Raw genomic sequence first — 22733 nt, 5'->3', positions numbered from 1 at the left:
AAGTTTTGGAGTAATGGGCATCCTGATAGGGCTACAGGAGTCATTTAAGTGTCTGTCCAGACACTGCTCTGTAAGGATGTACATCTGTGAGATCTGCACACTAATACCAAAAAAGAGAAATTCTGCAGAAATTTTTCCTAATATGTCATTTACATTTCACAGTTTTGGACGTTGTGTGGAAATGCACTGACAGCAAAGAGAGGAATATTTGGTAAAACAGGAGATCTCCAAACTATCCTTTGTTTAGCATGTGCAAAAGAAGATATCACGTACTCTGGTGCTTTAAATGGAGACATCTATGTTTGGAAAGGGCTAAACTTAGTCCGCACAATTCAAGGAGCACATAGTGTAAGTTGTGTTTTTAATGTCAATTTCTGAAACAAACTGTTCATTGAATTGAAAAACTTCTTGAAGGCTTATCTACAAAGATTTTCTTCTGTTTCAGGTCAGAAGAATGTCTAAGGCTGTTCATCAATTAAGAACTTATATGTAATCTTATACTTTGTTTACATGTTGCCAACAGATGCTAGCTGCTGAACTGATATTGACAGAACTGCTTATATTTATAGCATTGATTTAACCAAGCAGACTAAATCTAAAGTGAAGCCTGTAAATCTAAAGCTTCACCGACTGAGTAGCCTCAGTTATGATCAGTTTACTTAAAAATAGTTGGTAACCAAATGATCTTATTTTAAACAGAATTTTACCACTAAAATTCCCAACACTGAAGACTGACTCTTCATAAAAGCTTCAATGTGGAGTAAACCTGTTTAATCTGTGAATTGCACTCCGACCATATTCCAAAGACAGTTTACTCCAATTGGCTTCATAACACCCCCCCCAATCTGGCACGCTTATAATTACAGAGAAAAAGGGGAAGGTATAGGATCGTGTTAGATTTCTAACCACTCTAATATAATAAATTTATGTCTCTCTTGTTGCTGCACTAAAGGCACAGTAGGATTTTCATGTCTTGTTTCAAATGTATTTGAGAACTACTATTTTGAATATGATTGTGGCTAATGGCATTCTAGCATGGGTTTTTTGGACAGAAGGAAACAAGTATTTTTCTTAGAAGAGTGATACAAAATCTAACAGTTGTCGCTATAGTTTTCTTCTAGAACCTTTCTAGAAAGAGCACTGCAAACTTAACAGTTTTTTCTGACCTCCCAAAATTAATTATGTTGGCAGTGCATCAAGATCCATAGTAGCTTTTCAAATTAGATTTAAGTGTTCAGAGAGTAAGCGTTATTTATAGAAGTAATCCCTAGTTTATGAAAGCAGTCAGACTGAAGTCAGTGGCACATCTTACCTGCAGAACTATTGTGCAGTTGCCAGGTTGCGGTTATGTGCAGCTGCAATAACATGGAAATATCTTTGGCAAACAATAAACCCCTGTAGTATATTTGCAGAATTTTGTTTGCAGAATTTTATTTAGATTCATTAGAATGATTAAATACAATCTCTTTCTATACAATGTGTTCTGTTTCCTCTTTATAAATTATGGGGTTTGCTGCAGCTAATATGCATTCTCTTGCCCAATTTCTAATCTCTGTGTAATTAATTATTTTAGAATTAATTAGAAATGTTAATTTATTAAGACATTGAACAAGGCCACTTTGAAAACAGAGGTCAGGTCTTCATTGTATTCATTTCCATGCAGTTCAACTTGTGCCTTAACTGAGAGGTTTTCTTAATAAAATACTGAATCAGCAGGCATTCCATGAGCTATTCCAATGTAGTACAGCACAGTCATCATAATGAGGCATTTTCGAAAATGAAGAAATTCAAACTGTAATAGAAACTTGTCTTTCAACAAAGAGAATGAATTGACACTCTTTCAGTTCCTGTCAGATTCCAAATGATGTCTGAACTGAATTCATGAAAGAATGTCTCAATCATCTCTGCACCTGTAAGAATATTTGTATTGCTTGTTTGCTTGTTTTTGTTTATTCCGGGTAACTGTTTATTTTAAGTGTTCCATTATTTATTTAATAGTCCTTGTAATAATATTAACTAAACCAAATTTGATGTTCTACAAATAGGCTAGATCACTGGTGTTTGTACGAAAATTTCTACATAAATCGCTACAGCGGGAGCACTTGAAATAAAAGTATCCCCTTGTGTTTGCTGGTTTGCTTTCTGGATGGACAGCATTTTGCTGCCTAGCAGTTTCTAGCCTTCAACAAGAGTGTTCAAAAACATTTGCTTTGTGTGTTTAAATCGATTGTAAAGAACTTTAAAACTTGTTATACTATTGGTTAACAGGCTGGAATTTTTAGTATGTATGCTTGTGAGGAAGGTTTTGCCACTGGAGGGAGAGATGGTTGCATTCGGTTATGGGACACTGATTTCAAACCAATTACTAAAATTGATCTCAGGGAGACTGAACAAGGATACAAAGGTAATGAGCTATTACTTTAACGGTTTTTCACACATCTAGATAATGGATTATGACACAATATAATTTGAAGCATAAATGTCTCTGCATACTGCTGATTTTTTTACTTAATTACTGTATTTACTTTTGAGATCTGTATTCCCTTTTCTCTCTGACAATGATGTAGCCTGATGTAGCCCGAAGAGCTTTCCATGTTTCATAGTATAAACAGAGGGATGCTTATGGTTGCTGCTCCCCGCCATGCAGATACAAGAAGATAAGTAAAAACTAATTGAACACCAAAAGATAGGAGAATGAAGTTAGCCAATCTTTAACTTAATTAATTAATTGCAATTCATTTAATTAATTGAGATTTCTGGAACCCAATATTCAAAGATGCTGAGCATCCGAACACTCCATTAGGTTCATTTGGAATGGTACCACTTGGCATATTTAGTAGAGAGAATGTTATTAATTTCTTGACCATCATATTTGTTGAATCTAATCATGCTTCCTATGAGCTTAGTCATCACTTTATTTTATGATGAGACTCTCAGAGCACTTATAATCTCCATAGATAGTAATGCATGCTTTATCAAGATCTTAGTCTTCTGGGAAGTCTACACATCCATTTGGATTGAGAGTATAGCAGTCTGTTTGCTGGCCTGAAGTAGGCTTTATATACTTTTGGCAGCCAACTTTGTAATGGTTAGTGTTAATTTCCCCTGCTTCTTAGCTTATGTTTTTAGACCTAGTTTTCACATTAAAATTACCATTGGAATAGTCAAGAGGCCACTAAGAAGGATAAAATTTTCTTTCTCAATTATGGATATTTTGGCTTGTGATCTAGTAACAAGCTCGTTCTGTTTATTTTTCATCTATCTTAAACCAGATCAGCTGATGATTCTAATACTTTTAAAATGCATAGATTTGCAATATCTCGGCTCATCCAACAAGCAAACTGCCAACCGCCTTACGTGAACACTGCTCCACCAGTTTGCCATACTGTAATGTAAACTCACGGAATTTAGCCCTCAAAAAAAGCTGTCAGATACAGCCAACTAGTAGCCCCTTTGCTCTGTAGTTCTGGCTTTATGTAGTTTTTTGCAGCCAGAATCATAATGTTTAACATTCTCTTCTAGAAAACAATAGCAGTACCATATGACCATTTACAGCAGTTTTGATCAAGTACTTTCTAAAAATTGTGGAGATACAAGCCTGTACATGTGGGTTAGACAGATCATTCTGGCTAATACCAGTCCTGCAGGCAGTCCGTTCCTAATGAAAGTCAGAATAACATATATGAAGGGCGACACAGAGAAAGCAGTGCTCACACACGGAACATGCATCTTCAATCTCCTTGGTTCTTTGTGAAGTGATTCTGGGAGGGAGCTTTATCCCAAATATTTGTGAGACCAGAGTAGAAGCAACTTTTTTGCCCTTACTGCTGCCTGGCATGTGTCCGCACTCAATGCAAAACAGACTTTAGCTGACTTCAGTTACTTTTAATTGACTGTCATTATCTTCTGTGGAAAATTATTACTTCACAATTGAAACTTACATTACAGAGCTGTAGTGTATTCATAAAGGTGTCGTCTTCTAGCACATTGTCTGCAGAAAGCACCTAGCTATTCTTCTACAGGTTGCCTAAGAAGAGATTTTGATCTTGATGGTAGTTAATTCAAGGAAGGACTTACTGAAGGTGAATTCTCATTAGACATGCTATGGAGTGATTCTAGCTTGATGCCGTTATTCCTATCATCTCCTAAATGCTACAGGGTACAGAATATATAGATGAAAGCAGCTAAGTAGAGCCAGGCACCGTTAATGGCAGCTATATGTCTGAGAGACTGTCAATAGAGGATTTTGCTATCTTCTTACTTGGCAAAAGTAGTAAAAAATTTCATTTGCAGAAAGTGAATTGAGTTGCCATCTGGACTTGTATGTAAATGATAAAAAATTTTTAAAATTGATTAATTTATTTCTGAAAACTAAAACTAGAACACTGTCCAAATCTTGTCTTCAAAGCATTTAAATCCTTCAGGTTTATGTTTGTTTGTCAAAATAAAAACATTGCCTGCTTTAATGGCAAGAAACTGACTTAAGCAAGTCTGCAAAATTTAACAAAGCTTAGTCAAAGATGGTATGCCCTTGAGCATAATCACTGAGACTAAGTAAAAAGACATCGTGGTGTATCTCTGAAAAGTGTGGTGGGACTGCTGACTACAACTATAAAAATTAGGACCTTGGGGATGACTGCAGGTCATAAAATCCAAGCATGCGCTTATACCCCGTCACCATCGGTTTTTAAAACTTTTATCTTTTTCCTGTTTCAGGGTTTCTTCTCTCTCTGTGTTCTTTCAATGTGATACAACTCTTGCCTGCGATGTTCCTGTTATGTCTCTGTCCTTTTCTGCTGTTTCTGTCTCGTATGTCATCCACTGATGATCACTTCCATTTAGTGCTTGCTACTAACAGACCGTGGAAATTTTGTTTCATTTTCAGCTATGTCAATGGCACTGTTTAGTTTAAGCACGTATGTAACTTCAAGCAATGGTGGTAGCCTTAACTGCTTACCTTATGACCTTCTGTCCCTCCTTTCCAATTACTTTTTCCAAAGCAGTTTGCAAAGGTATCAGCTTTCAAACTTAAAATGTCTTTCTAGGGTGCCAGGAAGACTTCCCCCCCCCGGCCCCGTATATACTCATTCATCAGTCATCCTGTACTGAAGAGTACTAAACACTTTTTTTTTAAATGAGATGCATCACCAGTAACAATCTGATCATAGGCTTGGCTTTTAAATATACATGTATATTAGTAAAAAAATCTGGTAATGGCTAATCTTTATGTGCAGTACATCACAGAAAACATTACCTTTCCCACATCAAAAGATGTACTTTGTATTCTAAAACTTAACAATACCCATTTTCCACTGAACTCCATCTGAACTTCATTCCTTGTATGGCCTTTGGTGTTTATCAAGAAGAAGATGTAAGTCAAAGCTTCAGTAGAAATGTCACAAAATGACATTGCCAAAATTAAAAGGTACTGGAAATGGACAAGACAATAAATGAAGATCAATTTGCCCTTCTCAAGAGATGACACAAAATGCCTACAATATATTTTATTTATGTGACCAGTAGTTAATTGCATTGTGTATTCAGTTCCAAAAGATGTTAAAATGATGATGTGTTTGACCTTGACTACATGACAAATGGATTTTTTATTCGTTCACATCTCACATCATCTAGACCCATTATCCCAACTTTAATTTTCATATACTGGAACAGAAAATACAAACGCTACAGACAGTCAACCAGCTATCAAATTGCTCAGCCTGTTAAGAGGGTATTTTTAAGCTTGTGGTTAGTAAAATTCTGGCTGCAAAGTTAGGATCAGATTTGTGGAATAAGATCAAGCTCTCTAAAAGTTATGCAAAGCAAGATTGTGTTGGTTTTTTGGTTTTGTTTGGGTTTTTTTTTTTAATAATCAGTTGGGACAAAAAGAGAGAAGTGTGATAACATGGGCACAAACCATTTAAATTCACCATTAAAATTTTATTCAACATTTTATTTAAATGTTCAAAAAAGTAAAGTATTGAAAAAAGGAATAAAATCAGCTTCAGTCACAGGAACCTTGCCTAATCTAAAATTTAGATCTTTAAATCATGTGAAATTGAATTGTTTTTTAAAGTCAATTCCCAAGGTGTACGCAAAGCATAAGAATTTGATCCTTTGAGAAACTGGCAGCAGCGATGTTAGATATTCAGCATTTTCCTGGGATTGAGCCTTCTCTTTTTCTGTCAAATGGAGATAATTTAGCAGAACTGTTTTGAGATTTAATCAGCTGTGATGTATTGTAAGACTTCAGTGTCAAAGCATAACAGTTGTTACAAATTAACTCTTGAAGTCTTAATGATCTTCACTGTACTGACTATGACTTTGTCTCATCGTTGCCATTAATCTAAGATTATTCTGTCCCCTGTCAGGTTTGTCCATCCGAAGTGTCTGTTGGAAAGCGGACAGACTTTTAGCAGGGACACAGGACAGTGAAATATTTGAGGTGCTAGTAAGAGAGAGAGATAAACCCATGCTGATTATGCAGGGTCATTGTGAAGGGGAGCTCTGGGCCCTGGCGGTCCACCCAAAGAAGCCTTTAGCAGTCACAGGCAGTGATGATCGATCCGTACGGTAAGGCTAGATCTTATTTATTTTTTATCTATTCATTCATGTACGCATCATTTTTAACCAATGCCAATTTGACATATTTGTAATTTATTTATTTTCTGGCCTTATGTTAAGACTCCATTAAGACAACATTTTTTCCCATGTTTTTCTTAGCAGCTTTGCTTTTTCTCTTCAGCCCTCATATTTGGGCTCCACACATCACGTAAAAGTAATCAGAATTTGTGTTCAAAACATGCTGGATTTATATACACTGCTTTAAGTGCTAATTCATTACTGTTCTGAACAGCAGGTGTAGGTATCTAAATGGAGAATGGTCACCTCGTACTTCTGTTAATAACATGCAACAAGCCTAAAACCTAAATACCTTTGACCAATGTTTTACACAGCAGGTGTCTGACTCAGCCATGAGTGTTTAGAAAACCTGATCTAAACCCAATTCAATTAAAATGCCAGAAAACGAGATTAATGAAAATGCACTGGTTTACCCCAGTGAAAAAGGTCCTTCGGATATTTAGTTGTAGCACTTGCGCCTCAAGCCTTTGTAGCAGAGATTTGAAGTTTTGTACACATATTTGTGGAAGTGGTCACAAAGTCAAGGATGTTTCCTTTCCTGTCCCTGTTAAAATTTGGCAAATTGATAAGCCTCTGAAAAAACCTAAGCATTTTTAATATGCTTAGTAAGACTTTACAGTAAAGTTTGGAGGTTAAGCTAAGATTCTCACTGTAGTGGATGTACTCCCATACCCACACAGCTGTTGTGTGTTATTGCAACTGGGCAGGGCCACTGCCCATTGTGACTAATTATTTACCTGTGATTAAAAAGATTGAGGTTTTCCTGACTGCCAAAGCTGCCCATGGGTACTGGAGAGACTTTTGGGAGACCGGGTTGTATTATGGCAGCCTCCTGAGTCTTTCCCCAAATTGTGGTTCTGCCCTTGCCCTGAAGCCCTACCCCTTGCAGAACAGTGGGGTTCATGACAGCTTGGTTTCCCAAGCTCTGATTCCCCTAATGTCCTCCTTAGCAGTTTCTCCTGACCCTACTATCCTAATATCTAACCCCTCCATCAGGTTTTTCTCCAACCCTATGCCAGATGGATGATGACTGCTTTTCATCTTGTATAGACAATTTGATTGTATATTTTCAAATCAACCCCAGGCAGTTACCAAACACTTTTTCAGGTTTTACAGACTACTATTCAACTTATTTCAGAAACATACATGTGGATTCTACCATTTGGCCATATTTCAATGGGAAAAATCAATCTCCTACCATACATACAGCTTCTAATTTATGCTCCTTCAGATTCCACATTATGATTCACCTCTGCCTTGAAGCTTGGAATTCAGTTGGAATTTCTTTTTCCCTTTCCTTTCTATCTTTTCACTTGTACTGGTTTCCTATTCCTGCCATCCCTCATCTCTTTCTAACCATAATTAAAATCTAAATTGTGAAACTAACAAAACTGCCAGTTGTTCACTACAGTCATGTTATCTCCCTGTTTCTTACACATCAGTATTATTTCTTTCAGTTTATAAAATGCATGGATAGTCTCTTCTGCTTGGGTTTGTCTGCACAGTTTTACAGACAGGTGCAAATTCACACTGCCTGCATTCTGGTAGGATGCAAGCCAGTTCTGAAACAAGAGCTGCAAAGCTGGGATTAGCATTGTACTGCCCTCAAGCTAATAAGCCATGCTAAGACTTTGGATTTATTATCTTGGACTCATCTCTTGGTTAGCATGGTAATTCAGCTCCGGCTTGGAGCGGGATAATGTACTGCTGACTCCAAGCGTGCTTGGAACAAACTTGGGCCCCTCTATGAAAGACTGTGCAAGCATGCTCTTTGTGTGCATAAAGCCTTATAATTAGTGGTGCTCTTATGATTATCATCATTGTTACAGTGATTATTATATTACTGATGCCTTTGAACACTGCCATTCTATAAAATGTGCATTTGTTAACATTACAGGTATTTTACTGCACAACGTCACACATCCATTTAGCTGTTTAGGCACTAGAGAATGTGGGATTTGAATTCTAGTTCAGACAGTGCTATTTTTGTATATACTAATGCTTCATGTGAGGAATTCCAGTGAAATATATAAATATCTTCATTAAGATAAAGTACACGAAAGGATTTTCTTACAATTTTTTTTCAGTAACATAATTGCATTGACAGCAGTGTTTCTATATTGCTCTTCATTGTGTAATTTTTCTTAGTATTTGGTATCACATTATTTTGAAAAGAGTGGCTATATAATATAAATCTAAATTGTTTTACAAATAGAAGTATTTAGTGGGCCAGATTATATTCTCATGTCTAAGTGAGGTGTCTAAATGAAAGGGACCTCTGTAGAGTTAAGGGGAATTACTGTAGATTTTCCCTAGCACAGCTGAGAGAAGGCTCTAGCCAAATACAGGTTTCCTACATTTTAAACTTCAAAAGCATATCAACTAGGAAAGCTGCCTGCTTCCTGTCTCTTACAACAGGAACAGGAAAAAAGCATCATTCTCATCTGAATGCTAAGAGACACGCAGAATTATTTATTACATTTGCTCAATGGACCTCACACATGTCTTTTTGTAACGTCGTGTTACAACGTCTAGCTGTAGGACCACAAGTAGCTGCTGTTCTGGCAGAACATCTCGGCTACACTGTCCGTCTTCTTGAATGATCTCTTTCTGTATTCCTGCATTTTTAAGAAGATTGATTAGAACCTGCTTTTGTATGAATCCATTTGAATATTTATATCTCTGATGTTTTGTGTGGAGCATTGTTCTGCCAATTGAATGAAACAAAGCTTCTGTCAGAAGTAAAGCTTCTGTCATCAGCTATGGCTTTTTCTGCAAATGAAGTGGTTGCTAGTAAGCCTCTTGGGAGGCTGTAATCAGTATGTGCTCCGATAAATAAACTCATCTGTCAGGTATATGACAGAAAAGACTGGAATATTGACTAATAAAATAATGTTTCATGAGCCTGTTTGGGTTTTTTAAACTCAGTCATTTAAACAAACGCATAGGAAAGTTGCCAAAGAATGGTAAATACATGTCTTTGCCTGATTTGAAAACACATACACATTTTATATGGAAATAGTTTATTTATCTGGCTTTTCCAAAAACAACGTGCAGAAGTATTTTGCCAGGAGAGATACTTTTTCTATTTTCATAAGCATGAAATAATAATAAGCATTTATTTTGTCGGTTGTGTATACAAATGCCTGTACACGTGCAAAATGTGTTTTTTTCCTGTTTTAAAATTAAAAAGCTCATATTTGGAATTACCCTTCCATTAATTCGAAGCGGGTTTTTTTTAAAGAAAATTGAATTATTCTGCTTGCACTGCCAAGTAAATTGCAATTACACTTCTAATGTATTGGTCAAAGTGATCCATGTGAAAGCAACATTTTGGAGGCAAATTTTATCCTGATGTTTCCTTTGAAATCTTTCAAAATCCTTTCTGGTTCATTCTTTATTGTATTGGGCTCATAGCTTCTCCCTAGCAAGGCTGCTAAGAATTTTGCATCTTATCTACTTCTGTTTTGTCTTTGAAAACAGTTTTAGCATCCCACACCCATTTTTTTCACCAGGAAATAGCGCTTGCCATTTTTTCATGGAGAAGCCTTTTCAAATTCTTTCTCATCCTTGAATTCTCTCAGTGTAAGAGGAAACCAGCATCATGCAGGGTTGTTGATTCTAGACTGAACCTAATAACGTTAACCTGACAAGGCCCAAAGGGTTTCTTTCTCAATGCAGGCAGTCAAATTCTATAATCCTTTTACTAAATTTATCAAACTCTATCTTTATTTTTTTCCCCTGTTACTCTACTTCGAGGCTGTATCTAAATGTTGCTGCTGGGGTGGTCAGAAAAGTCCTTCTTTTCAGGCTATATTCAATGTTCTGTTTATGCTATTTGTTCTAGTGCCAACATGGTCCTTCAACATAACTTTTTCTCCTTCTTTGACGTTTATCCTTCTGATGTATTTTTGGAAGCAATACTATCCCTTCCCGGCTTTTGTTTCACTAAGGTATAAAAGTTAAACTCTTTTGGTCTTCTTTAATGTGATACGGTCTTCATTCTCTTAATCATCCTAATAATCCTTCACTGCATCTGTTCCTGTTTTTATTCCGATTTCTTGAGATAACTTGTAAGAACGTGCCAGCTGAGGTCACTATGTGTTGTGTGCTACTGTTTTTGTGTACCTTCTGGAATAGCACCCAGGATATATTTTAGGATCAAATTTCCTTTTTCCTGTCTGCAACTCACTCATGGATCATAGTCATTCTTGAATTGAAAAATAGTGTAAGATCTTACTTCTTTCTGCTGGTTCCACTTGTGTTTCAAGCTTACAGCACAGTGCCAGACATAAGGCTCTGAAAGCATGGGCTTTGGTTAAATTTCATTCCATGTCTATTTGTTTCATCATCAGGAAACCTCAGTTTCTTCCAATATGATAAATCCACCTCTGGGTTCACAGTGCCTCCCAGCTTGCTGTCCATAGCAAATCTCATTAACATTCTCATCTTTTGTGCCAGTGTCTTTAGTGAAAATATTAAATGTTACTATTCCAAAGCTTGTACCTAGAAATCTCAGTAGTATCTTCCATCCAGCCTAATTGTTTCTTTCTGTAAAGCTTACTATAAAACTTCATCTGGTATCACATTACAGTTCTTGTACAAATTGTCATTTTCTTGAGTTTAGCCAACAATCACATATGCAACTATTGAAATATTTCACTGAATATTTTATAAATCTTTTACAAATGCATTAGATTTATGACACTGTCCTCAAAATAAAGATAGTTGGGTATCGCTGACTTAATTTTTCTACCCCAAGAGGTCTTTTATGCATTTTCTTCCATACTTTTAATCATTCTGTACTTTAATTTTTTTTCTAAATCTTGCATACTACTGAGATCTGATTAACCAGCTTGTAATGATCTGGGAAACTCCCTCCATTCTTCTTAAAAATATAGGCACATTATTTGCTTTCTCCATCTTACGGCATAATTTATTGGTTGATTCTTTTTATTTAAAATTATGTAAATGAACGAATCAGCATGCAGTTTTGTCTACTAGTTCATTCAGGGTTATGACAAGAGAATTTTCCCCATGGTTGGAATGTTTATGCTCTCTGAGTATTGCTTTCACTTTCAGTGAAAATTTCAGTCTGATCTGCATTGACCCTTTCTGTCTACAGAAACTGCATATTTTTTTATTGTTATTCGTCTAGGGGAATTCTATTATATCAGATAAGTAAAGTCTGGAGATAACACCAAATGATTATGTAATTTAGCTTCACCCTGTTTTCTCTTCTGCTATCACAGATATGTGTTCAGGTCTGAGGTGTCATCCCTGCTAGAACTGGGAACAGTAAAGACTCCTTTGTTTTGAAAGAAATTTGAACCTGGAATTTCACTTGAAGTTGTCTGAAAGCTTCATTTGATACTATTTGCCAAGACATTCAGTGCCACTGTTGGAAAATTCTGTGTCCATGTAATGATTCAGGCAGTTGTTGTACACACCCTTTCTCTTCTAGATTGATAAGCAGTTTTGAGTTTTTAAAAACTGAATTTCTGTAAGTCTATAAGCTCAAGTCAGTGCAATTATCTTCATTCCATGGTTAGAAAGGAACTCAATACATTATAAAATCTTAATATAAGGTGTGAATGCAAATGGGCCTTTACAATTGAGTTAGACTTTTTGTTTTTACTCTTGATGATATTGAAATATTGTGTAGTCAAGAAAAATCTCCTATGCTTTCAATTTCCTTTGGTGCAGATTATGGAGTCTTGCTGACCATGCCTTGATAGCTCGTTGTAATATGGAAGAAGCAGTGCGGAGTGTCTCTTTCAGTCCTGATGGATCACAGTTAGCACTTGGAATGAAGGATGGCTCCTTCATTGTTCTTCGAGTACGGTGAGAAAATCTTACATTAGTTTCTCATGTTATTAGTTGTTTTTCCCCTGAGTAACTCAAGACCATATTATAAAGTCTTTTATTCCTATAAAAAGAAAAAATCATTAGGTATTTTATCAGAAGCAAAGAGTAAAAACTGAGCATGTGCTTCCATAATATCACTTGGTGTTTTAAAAGGTGGTACTTTGGCAATTATGAGGAAAGAATTCTTCTAATATTTAATTCAAAATATTAGCTTTTAGTAATAATGTTGATAAAATTTAAGATTTTCAAGTTTGGCTTTTTTTCTTTATTTATTCTGTAATTATACAGATATTTTGTGAAAAGAAATGTGCATAACAGAGAGAACATAGTTTTGAGAGGGATCTCCTTGACCATATGGTTCATTTCTTGCCATATACAAGAATGGATGCTATAATCAGTGGTTAAAAGACATTTTTAAGCATTTGCAAGATATACGTGAATTCTACTTTTCATATTAGATGACAAGCCTTTTCTTGCATGAATGCATCGTATGCAGTAGGTATTTTCTGTGTGGAATACTGTTATGGAAGACACACAAAAGCAGGTGAAACATAAAATTGGCCATAGAGTGAAATAGCCAAACAAAATAGCGTGATTTCAAAACACATAAGCTATTTTAGTTGATACATGGAAGAGTTTACCACTTCCTTAACGTTATTCCATATGTCTGGTAAGCATATATTTAAAATACTTTGAACTATTAGGTGATAGGAGGGAAAAGCTTGCAATCGATGGAAGATCTGTGCAAACCCCTGTAATGTACTGCTTTAATGACTTTAACAAAACTTAAGTGATCTGTTCATATTAATTTAAAATCCTTTTCAAAGACTAGTATTTTTCTAAAGAAGTTAATCTTCTTTGTCTCACAGTAATCTTGTCTTTGCTAATTTGCCCGATACCTAACATTATTCATGATTCAGCTGGCGGAGGCTGATAATGATAAACCCAGCATTATTCCTGAAAGAGTGGCAACACCCTTGCGTAAGGCCCTGAATGCAGTTGCTTCTCCATCTGTTCCTTTTCTGTGGCAGATCTTCTGACAGGGTAACAAATCTGCAGCCCATGATCCAGGAAAACTGGACGATGGCAATGTGTTGTGGTTGGCATTTTTTTGAATCATTTACTCAGCGACACAAATCTTTGTTCTCCTTTTTCTTGCCCATGAAGGATTGTGGATCTATGGAATAATCCAGAGAAGTAGCTGCTCTTCTCAGTAGCAATATTTACCACTACGGAATAGTTATGTTACCAGTTTTCAGTAGTAAGGCAGAGCTAAGAATATTTTTTTTTTCCAAAACACTTTTTGAAGGAAAAAATGGCTATGAATAAATAAGAATTTTCCCAACAAAATTTCTACTGTTATTGACATTTTGGAGTTTCACCCTTACAAGAGAAATTTCTAACAAAATTATTCTGTTAGGTTTTTTTAAGATCCTGATCATCTATAATATTAACCTTTCCATTCATATCAGCGTCTCCCAGAAATCTCTGTCTTCGGTTACAGATGATTCTCCTTTCAGGACTCTGCTTTTAACAGTACTATGTATCAGCATTTTTAAGAGGTATTAACAAAATTTATTGGTTTTTAAATAATTTGAGTCTTTTCATAAATTTGATGCTACTAGCAGTAATTAATTAAAGCAGAACTCAGGAAAAATATTGAAAAAGCTTAAAATTGAGAGTAACAGAAGCATGACATCTGCAGAAGACTTTTCCTCACAAAATTTCCTTACAGCCCAAATGTATAATCTGGTATGGATTGTCTTTGTAAATACAAAATTAATGGCACTGAGACTTGGCTCATTGTTCAGTCAACTCAGGGGAAGATTTTTTTTTTTTTTTAAATGTATTTACTTTTAATTCTTTCCTCATAGCCAAAGAATTTGGAGAAACCTACTTGCAAAAATGTTGTCTGTGTTCACTAGCATGGCAGTTTTTGGTTCCTTGATTGATAGGAAAGGGGGTTATGTCAAATGTACTTTGATAGGGAAGAATTGAATATTTTTTTGAAAACTAGACTATATAGCTGCCTTGATTTTTTTCAAAGACACATGCAATGTATTGTCACTTGTGTTTTTCCACTGGTGGGTGGTGCTGGAACCCCCAAAGCTGTAGCTAACAGGTTGTGGCATGTGGGATTAATCATATCAAGCTTTACCAGTGTAATGGTTAGCCTCTAAACTGTTGTCTGTCTCCCCAAAAGAGTCAGTGTGGAGAAATGGGTATCTCCCAAAGGCCATTTCAACATGGTCTTGTGAGAGACAGGGTAATCGCTATTCAGATGGAACTCTTTTTTCATTGTTTATGTTTAAAAAAAAAAAAAAACGGTCTGGTCTAGTTTAGAGTAGACAGCTAAATTTATTAGTTTTATTAATTTTACAGCTAAAATTAGGTGAATAGAATGAAGAATATCATTGACAGGTAAAGTTGTTTCTAACTTTTGCTTTAAAAGTATGCTTATAACCAATGAAAGCAATAGGGACTTCTCAAAAAAGGATTTTTTTGTGAAATGTGCTTTTTGTTGTACAAATTATTCAGTGCACCTATCTTCATATTTGTCTTGAATATTTGTGGACTGCATGTTCACAAGTTTACAGTTCACATTTTCACTATTGGTTCTTGCAGAGACATGACAGAGGTAGTTCATATTAAAGACCAAAAAGAAGTAATCCATGAAATGAAATTTTCACCGGATGGCTCTTACCTTGCTGTGGGTTCTAACGATGGCCCAGTGGATATCTATGCGGTTGCTCAGCGATACAAAAAAATAGGAGAATGCAACAAATCTTCTAGTTTTATAACTCATATTGATTGGTCTGTGGATAGTAAATTCTTGCAGACCAATGACGGTGCGGGAGAGAGACTGTTCTACAAGATGCCGTGTAAGTTTACAAGTGGCTCATGTTATGAACAAGTAAACTTCAGTGCTGATTTGAAGAGAACAACAAAAATATGATATAAATAGTACATCTGCAAGCGGAGTTTCTTGACTGGAACTTACATAAATATCTAATGTTTTTCCACTTTTGTATGTTTTTAGCATGTTTATGTGCAGCTGCATTAGAACTTGTAAGACGTGTGATGTTGTCAAATACCACAAATGTGAGACTATACTAATTTAAAGTAAAATTGTGAATCTTTATAATTTATTGAGGTTAAAAGACTAATCCCAAGAAGAATACACAGATAAATGTGATGAAAAGAAATGGAGTTTACTGAAAAACGAATGATTAAAGAGGTTATTCACTTGCATATTTTCAGCTGGGAAGCATCTAACTAGCAAAGATGAGATCAAAGGAATTCACTGGGCCTCATGGACCTGTGTGATAGGACTTGAAGTGAATGGAATTTGGCCAAAATATACAAACGTTACAGATGTCAACTCTGTGGATGGAAATTACAACAGCTCAGTGCTAGTGACTGGAGATGATTTTGGGCTGGTTAAATTATTCAGATTTCCGTGCCTAAAGAAAGGTAAGATAGTATTTTGTATTTCTGAAGAATGCAATATTTACTTTGATACCATATCAGTATATTTTCTAATGGTGGTTTTTGATTCTTGTGTATAATTCAAATTAGCGTGTGCACAATTCATAGTCGTGTTAATGGACATAAAGATGAGACTTCAACCCTCTATGTATCTTGCGATTTCCTGCCAACGTATTATGTACTTGTTTTTAGATCTGTTGAGAATGTATAGTTTAACGTGCTTATTCTGATAGTACATTTTCAGAAACTAATTCAGCAAGACTTTACAACACATCAAAATCGTATCAACACCAGATGCACTACTATAATTCGTCCAAATTTATGACAGTAACAATTTCAGAAACTTCAGTAGGGTTTCACTGTCTGTTAGCGTGTGTCAATGTAGCTCTGTGTGAACTACTTGCTTCATATCTGTAGTAGGCTTTTAACACAGATTGTTTCCTCAGTATTTGCACTGTACCATGCATAACGCCAACAAAACCAAGTAAAACGTTTTGGCTTTCCATGATCTTCAAGTGTTTAATTTGATATCATATCAGTATATTTTCTGATAGTGAATTTGAATTTATGTGTATAGTACAAGTCACAAGACATGTGTATAATTCACATTAGCAATAATGGCCATAAAGGTGAAAATTAAACCCTATGTGTATCTGGTACTTCCTGCCAAGATTTAAGTGCTTTTCAGAAAACTGAAGTGAACATATCGCTCATATTATTTTGTGCCATTTATTTTTATTTTACAATTACTATTAGCATCAGAATATCAAGAGGCATTTAAGGGGTTTTTTTTCAGTTTTCATAAGGGTGTTTAGACTGTGTTTCCATTAAAAGCCTAACTTTATTAGTTACAACGTTAATTTTTTTTCTTCTTACAAACTAACAGTTCTATTTTTGTTTTTTAGGAGCTAAATTTAGAAAATACGTTGGCCATTCAGCACATGTAACCAATGTCCGTTGGTCCCATGATTTTCAGTGGGTTTTAAGTACGGGAGGTGCTGATCACTCTGTTTTTCAGTGGCGATTTATTCCAGAAGGGATAACAAATGGCATCCTTGAAACATCTCCACAAGGTAAAAATGATCTCTTCTTAATTATTTATTAAATAAAATCAACAGAGAATGCAGGACTGTTGGAAAAGCTTTTATTGAATTAACAGAAAATATTTTTATTATTATTCCCTGGAATTACATATACTCAGCATGTTTGGGACAATTTTACTTTACATAGACAACCATTTGTTTCAGGCAAGGTACATTAAAAGCTCTTCTGCACTCTGCTATATTGTATGTTTAGGAATACACGAGTAGTGTTTGTCAAAGCATCTGAAAAAAGACATTGAGAGGGAGATTGCTAGATCAAATTACATTTTCAAAATTAGCCATCTAACTTGCGTTCAGAAGTCTGACTACACATGTTGAATTGTTTAATTTTCTTTTCAATGCAAATTCACACATATATGTGATAGCTGTACTTTAGAATTTTTTTCTTGTTATATCCATGATACTTACAAGATTCTGCAAAAGCCATATGAACCACGTAGTGGCAACTGCTGAAAATTGGATTCCCTTCAGCAAAAGGGCAAAAATTCACCCCGTACCTGCACAATTTGGTAAAATACCTGTGTTACAGCAAATCTTTTTAAACACAGTGATCACACTGAAAGTTTTTATTTACCATTTCTGTATGTTTTCACTCCGAAGCCTGTTAAGAAAACGGTATTCTCTCAGATGATGGAAATGTACTAGTAACTACTAAGTTACTTCCCTCTGCCACCCTCCTGCCCCAGGCATTAAAACAGGAGAAAGAAATGAAACCTGACACATTCAGTCAGCCCGCATGATTTTTACAAGCTACTTAAGCTTCCGAAGCTGTTGAATACTGCTTTGCATGTAGTCTAAATTATATAAAAACATCACATACTATTTTCTTGTGATTAGATGTGTTATATATTGATTTTTAATTTTTTTTTTTAATGCAGAGGGTGGCGTTGATTCCTACAGTGAAGAATCAGATTCAGATTTATCTGATGTGCCAGAGTTAGATTCTGACATTGAGCAGGAAGCTCAAATCAACTATGATCGCCAGGTGAGTAAAAATTAACACACGGTGCCAATTACCTGACAATTTATTGTGACTACTCAGTAAAGATAAGCAAAAGAATTTTGAAGCTAATTCATCAGACTGCTCTAGGAAGATTATTTTGACAGTATTCAGCTGATTGGGCAACTAATAACCATAAAAACAGAGTTTACTTTAGCTGGATATGAGAATTTAAAAAGGTTTGGAGAAAAAGCGTTGGTGTATATGCCTTTATATGTTAGATTAAAGAATATATCTTAAAAAGCACAGATTTAAACGTGAGAGCTTATTGCTATCCCCATTCTCATGATAGGTGTTAGAGAAGACTTTTCAGTCTTACCAAATTTAGAATCCCAATTTGTAGAATACAGCTCATGGAGTTTTTGTATGACTTCTGCATGTTCAAAGCAGAGTACTCTTAATGAGTGTGTAGCCTATATAATACATTTATTTGTGACAGATTCTTTTTTATTGCCAAGGACAACAATGTCCAGGAATTAAAATTACCCTAGTTTATGGCAACCAAGTAAAATTGGTCTCTAATAATCACTTAATACACGTAAATTTTTTTCTATTTTCAGTACAACTGTTTTCTGAGATAAATTAAGATAGATTGCTTCCATGCAAGAAGAAAACAAATCAAATAAGTATTCTTTACTGCATTGATTTTTTTCAGGAATGGTAGTATGCCATTCCACTCCTTAACCTGATCTTTCAGTGTTGATTTATGCTTTGTCACTATGGGCTTGCCTGGTGATCAGGACTGTTGCCTGGACTTGGTTACAGTCACCAAGTCTGCTGTGCTCATGTCACTCGGGCACTGTGGGACTGCACCCCTCTCTGTGAGGGCACTCTCTTGGCTGGCCTTGTTACCGTGCTCAGCTCTTGGCTCCTCTTCTTTTACCAAGCAGTTTTACCTTGCTGCTCCCTGACGTGAGGTTTCACCCAACCTGCATTGTAACAATTTGCACCCACACTACTATATTAGAAAACATTCAAGTCACAAAGTTACATGAAGTTTAGAAAATGCCATAATAAAACACAGTTTTGCCCTTTTTAGGTGCATGGATTATGATTACACATTTCTGCAGGACTTCTACTTCGTTGGGTGTATGGGATATTTAGTTCTTGCCTAACAAGAAACTATTCAATCCTTTTTCATTCATCAGGCCGTTCCACGGCCGCCTTTGTTGCACATTGCTTGAACATGTCTCTGAAGACAGAATTATTTTCCTTTCCATTCATGATACTGAGTGCTTCACAAACACTGATCTCTATAACAGTCTGTGATGTGGAAGGGTGCTATTATCCTTGTTTTGAAGGAAAGCAAACATTAACATCAAATTCTGCTATCTGTCTTCTGACTCCCGCTTCTATTTAAAAATACTTGGGACCTGATTTTCAGGAGCTGTTGTCATTGTGAATAGAATATTACTTGTCACCTTGTCCTGTTATCTTATCAGTTGCAATGGTGAAAGGTCAGAACTTCCTCAGACCAGAACTGGGATCTTGTACTAAGCATGAAAAATACACAACGAGCTTGGTTCAAATTGGTTTGAGTGATTTAATGGCTGACATAGAGCTGCTTTCTAGAATGTGGAAGGGTCACCTCTAATGTTCCACACTTTAGCCAAGGACCATCCTTTGTCTTTTCACCTCACTTTCTAGATTCTGCAATAAATTACATAAGCCAACAGCTTATTTTACCTCTTTATTACAGAGATCGGTCATGTTTGCCAAATGAAACAGAGGTTTTGTCAAATTTTCTCCCTCCCCTCCCTTTTACTCCAAGTCTCACTGGAGTGCTTGTCCCATCCTCCTCCTCCTTCTCCTGATTTTCCATCTGTATTCAAATCAGGCAGCATCCTCCTCCATGCTGTCTATGTGTCAAAAAGGACGTCTGGGTTTAAAAACTGAAAGTGAAAAAATAGTTGTAGGCAGTTAAACAGCAATATTCCAGGCAGGTTAATGCATGAAAAAGCTAGAAGCAACTTACAATAGAATCTTATACAGGAAGTGTGAGACAACCCCAAGCATAAGCTGGACTTCATATTTTGTAAAAGGAAATAATTTACAAAAGCACATGGAAACAAAAACATTAATCTTATTTTGAGAATTGGGTTTGGGTTGTTTCTTTTTTTAACGTTATGGATGAAGCAGTATAGAGGATTCTAGATTTTGAGATGCATTAGAAAATGACGATCCTATATTCTGTGTCATTGGTAGCATTCACTGAGGAGCAAGAGTAAATGGATGAGAACGCTCAGGATAAAGTACAATACATACGAGTGACAGACACAATACGTTAAGGCTCTGTTTGCCTACCATTTCAAAAGCTCAGCTCGTTATATGAGCACCTTTCTTGTAAAAATCCAGTATTCCATCTTTGCAGTCAGGTGGATTTCTGTGGGAATGGCAATTTCATTGTCCTTTTGCAAAATCCAAAAAATGTAGGCACAGAAGACAAACAATAAAGCTATATTTCAGCATTATAATGGATTTTGTTTGGTGCCACAGCTTTGAAGATGCTTCAAATATGTTTAGCAGCTCCACAGAGTTTTGGCATTTCTGAAAGATTTAAATGTGTAGTATTTTGTGTCTTCAGTGTATTTGTGGAGCTATAATTCTACTTCGGGATTCTGGACACAATGGCAAATCACTTAAGTGCTGTTGGTTACTGTATATTTCACCATAATCCCTAGATAGAATTAATTCATTATGTTCAGCTTTGAGTATGTACACTGAAGCACATATGAAGCTAAAAGATACTTAAAGAGTTCCGGTCAATATTTAAATTCCTTTTCACTAAGTGACACTGGAATCTTCTAGAAAAAATACACTCTGCTGCTACTTCAGACTAATGTTCTGGGCCACTCACATGTCGGGGGACTTCATTGTCTGGAAAACATTTATTGTTATCTAAGTTCTGTAGGGAGCCATAGTGACTTACTCTGTGTTGTAACTACTGAACATCACATTAACATATATTAAATTTAATACTTAAAGTCACTTTCATTCATATATACAAATATTTAGAAAACTGGAGATGTGCAATTAACTTTAACAATTATTCTTCAGGTTTACAAAGAAGACCTACCTCAGCTGAAACAGCAAAGTAAAGAGAAAAACCATTCTGTGCCCTTCCTTAAAAGAGAGCGAGCGCCTGAGGACAGTTTAAAGTTGCAGTTTATACATGGGTAGAGTAATATTAGATAATACTTGGGTTTTGGTTGTTAAACCATCCTAGCAATGTTAATCAATTCACGTCAGAGCATTTAGCAAAGCTTACCCACAATTAATTTGTTTGTCATTATTACTGTGGGTAATTTTTGGAATATCAGACATAGATTTTCTTTTTTCAGTTGTATTTGTTAAGGAACAAGAGAAGTTTATAATACTGTAGCCATATAATAAATAATACATAAGCATTGCATTTTATAGAATTACATTTTAAACTAGATGTTCACTACATCCTTATGTTTCCTGGAGCAAAGATTCTCTGTTAAGTTGATTGTGATAGCTGTGATTTGTAAAAATACCTGATAGATTTCTGCTTGAACCCAAGTCCCTGTAAAACGTATTTGGACACTATATATATATATATATATATATATAAAAAAAACATATATTATATATTATATATTCTTTTTGTGAAATTAAAGCATGAGAAGATTCATGAATGCCTGCACTTAGGGGGAATATTCTTTCTCTGCGTGTGTGCTGTGATATTTTTTGAGCCAAAGCTGACACTGCAGATGTACTCCATTCAAGTTAATGCACAAATTCTTGCACAATTTGTTACGCAAAGTACTAGAATTGTTTTGAAACAGAATATAATTTGTTTTGTATTTACTTCAGTTATAGAGGCTATGACTGTCGAAATAACTTGTTCTACACACAAACCGGAGAAGTAGTGTATCATATTGCTGCTGTAGCTGTTGTATATAATAGGCAACAACACACTCAAAGGCTGTATCTTGGTCACGATGATGACATCCTCAGCCTAAGCATTCACCCAGTGAAAGACTATGTTGCTACTGGACAGGTGGGTATTTAGAAGTGATGATCTTAGCAAAACATGGAAATAAATTCCCTTTACAATATATAATTAGGAAAAATGTGGTTCTGTTTGTCCTTCAGCATAGTGTTTACTCCTAAATATGGGTAAGCTGCGTATTGTTTCCTATATCCCTGCCAAACTGCTGGGGAGTACTGGACTGGAAACTATTTGAGGTGATTATTAAATCATCCCTATATAATGGCAGAAAAACTGCCAGTCTTATGCTGTGGCCCTGCAAAAAATCTTGTATTAGCTTTGAACCTCTGCTTTCATCTGTAAAATGCAGGAGCTGTATTTTATCTACGTCCTAGGAGGTTTGGGGGTTTCATTAGTCAGTCTCAGTATTTTTGTACTGTAGTAGCATTCAAAAGCCTTACTCAGATAAAGGCTATTCTATGCTGGGCACTCTACTGACATCTGGTACTGAATATGATATATTCAGTATATTCATATATATTCATATATCATGATAAATGATATAATTAATATGATACCGAATACTGATGTTTTAGAGAGTATCTACTGATATTTCTCTAAAAGATAAAATAGGGCAAGTAGAAAAGTAGTTACCTCTGGAGTGTTTTGAAGATGTGAT

General features: G+C 35.6%; 1 protein-coding gene across 2 annotated transcripts in view; it reads left to right on the top strand.

Annotated features, from left to right (window-relative positions):
* Positions 1-22733, top strand: part of EML6 (EMAP like 6) — a 120313-nt gene that overhangs the window by 48821 nt on the left and 48759 nt on the right. For both annotated transcript variants that reach the window (XM_076335200.1, XM_076335199.1), the window contains exons 5-14: positions 163-348; positions 2269-2404; positions 6369-6570; positions 12346-12483; positions 15133-15389; positions 15769-15981; positions 16902-17069; positions 17978-18084; positions 21157-21275; positions 21937-22123. In XM_076335200.1, coding sequence (XP_076191315.1) covers positions 163-348; positions 2269-2404; positions 6369-6570; positions 12346-12483; positions 15133-15389; positions 15769-15981; positions 16902-17069; positions 17978-18084; positions 21157-21275; positions 21937-22123 — 1713 coding nt within the window. The remainder of the gene's footprint in view (positions 1-162; positions 349-2268; positions 2405-6368; positions 6571-12345; positions 12484-15132; positions 15390-15768; positions 15982-16901; positions 17070-17977; positions 18085-21156; positions 21276-21936; positions 22124-22733) is intronic.

This window comes from Aptenodytes patagonicus, chromosome 3, assembly GCF_965638725.1.
Source record: "Aptenodytes patagonicus chromosome 3, bAptPat1.pri.cur, whole genome shotgun sequence".
In the NCBI taxonomy this organism is placed as follows: Eukaryota; Metazoa; Chordata; class Aves; order Sphenisciformes; family Spheniscidae; genus Aptenodytes; species Aptenodytes patagonicus.
The sequence above is the reverse complement of the archived record's forward strand: the minus strand, read 5'-3'. Positions and strand labels throughout refer to the sequence as shown.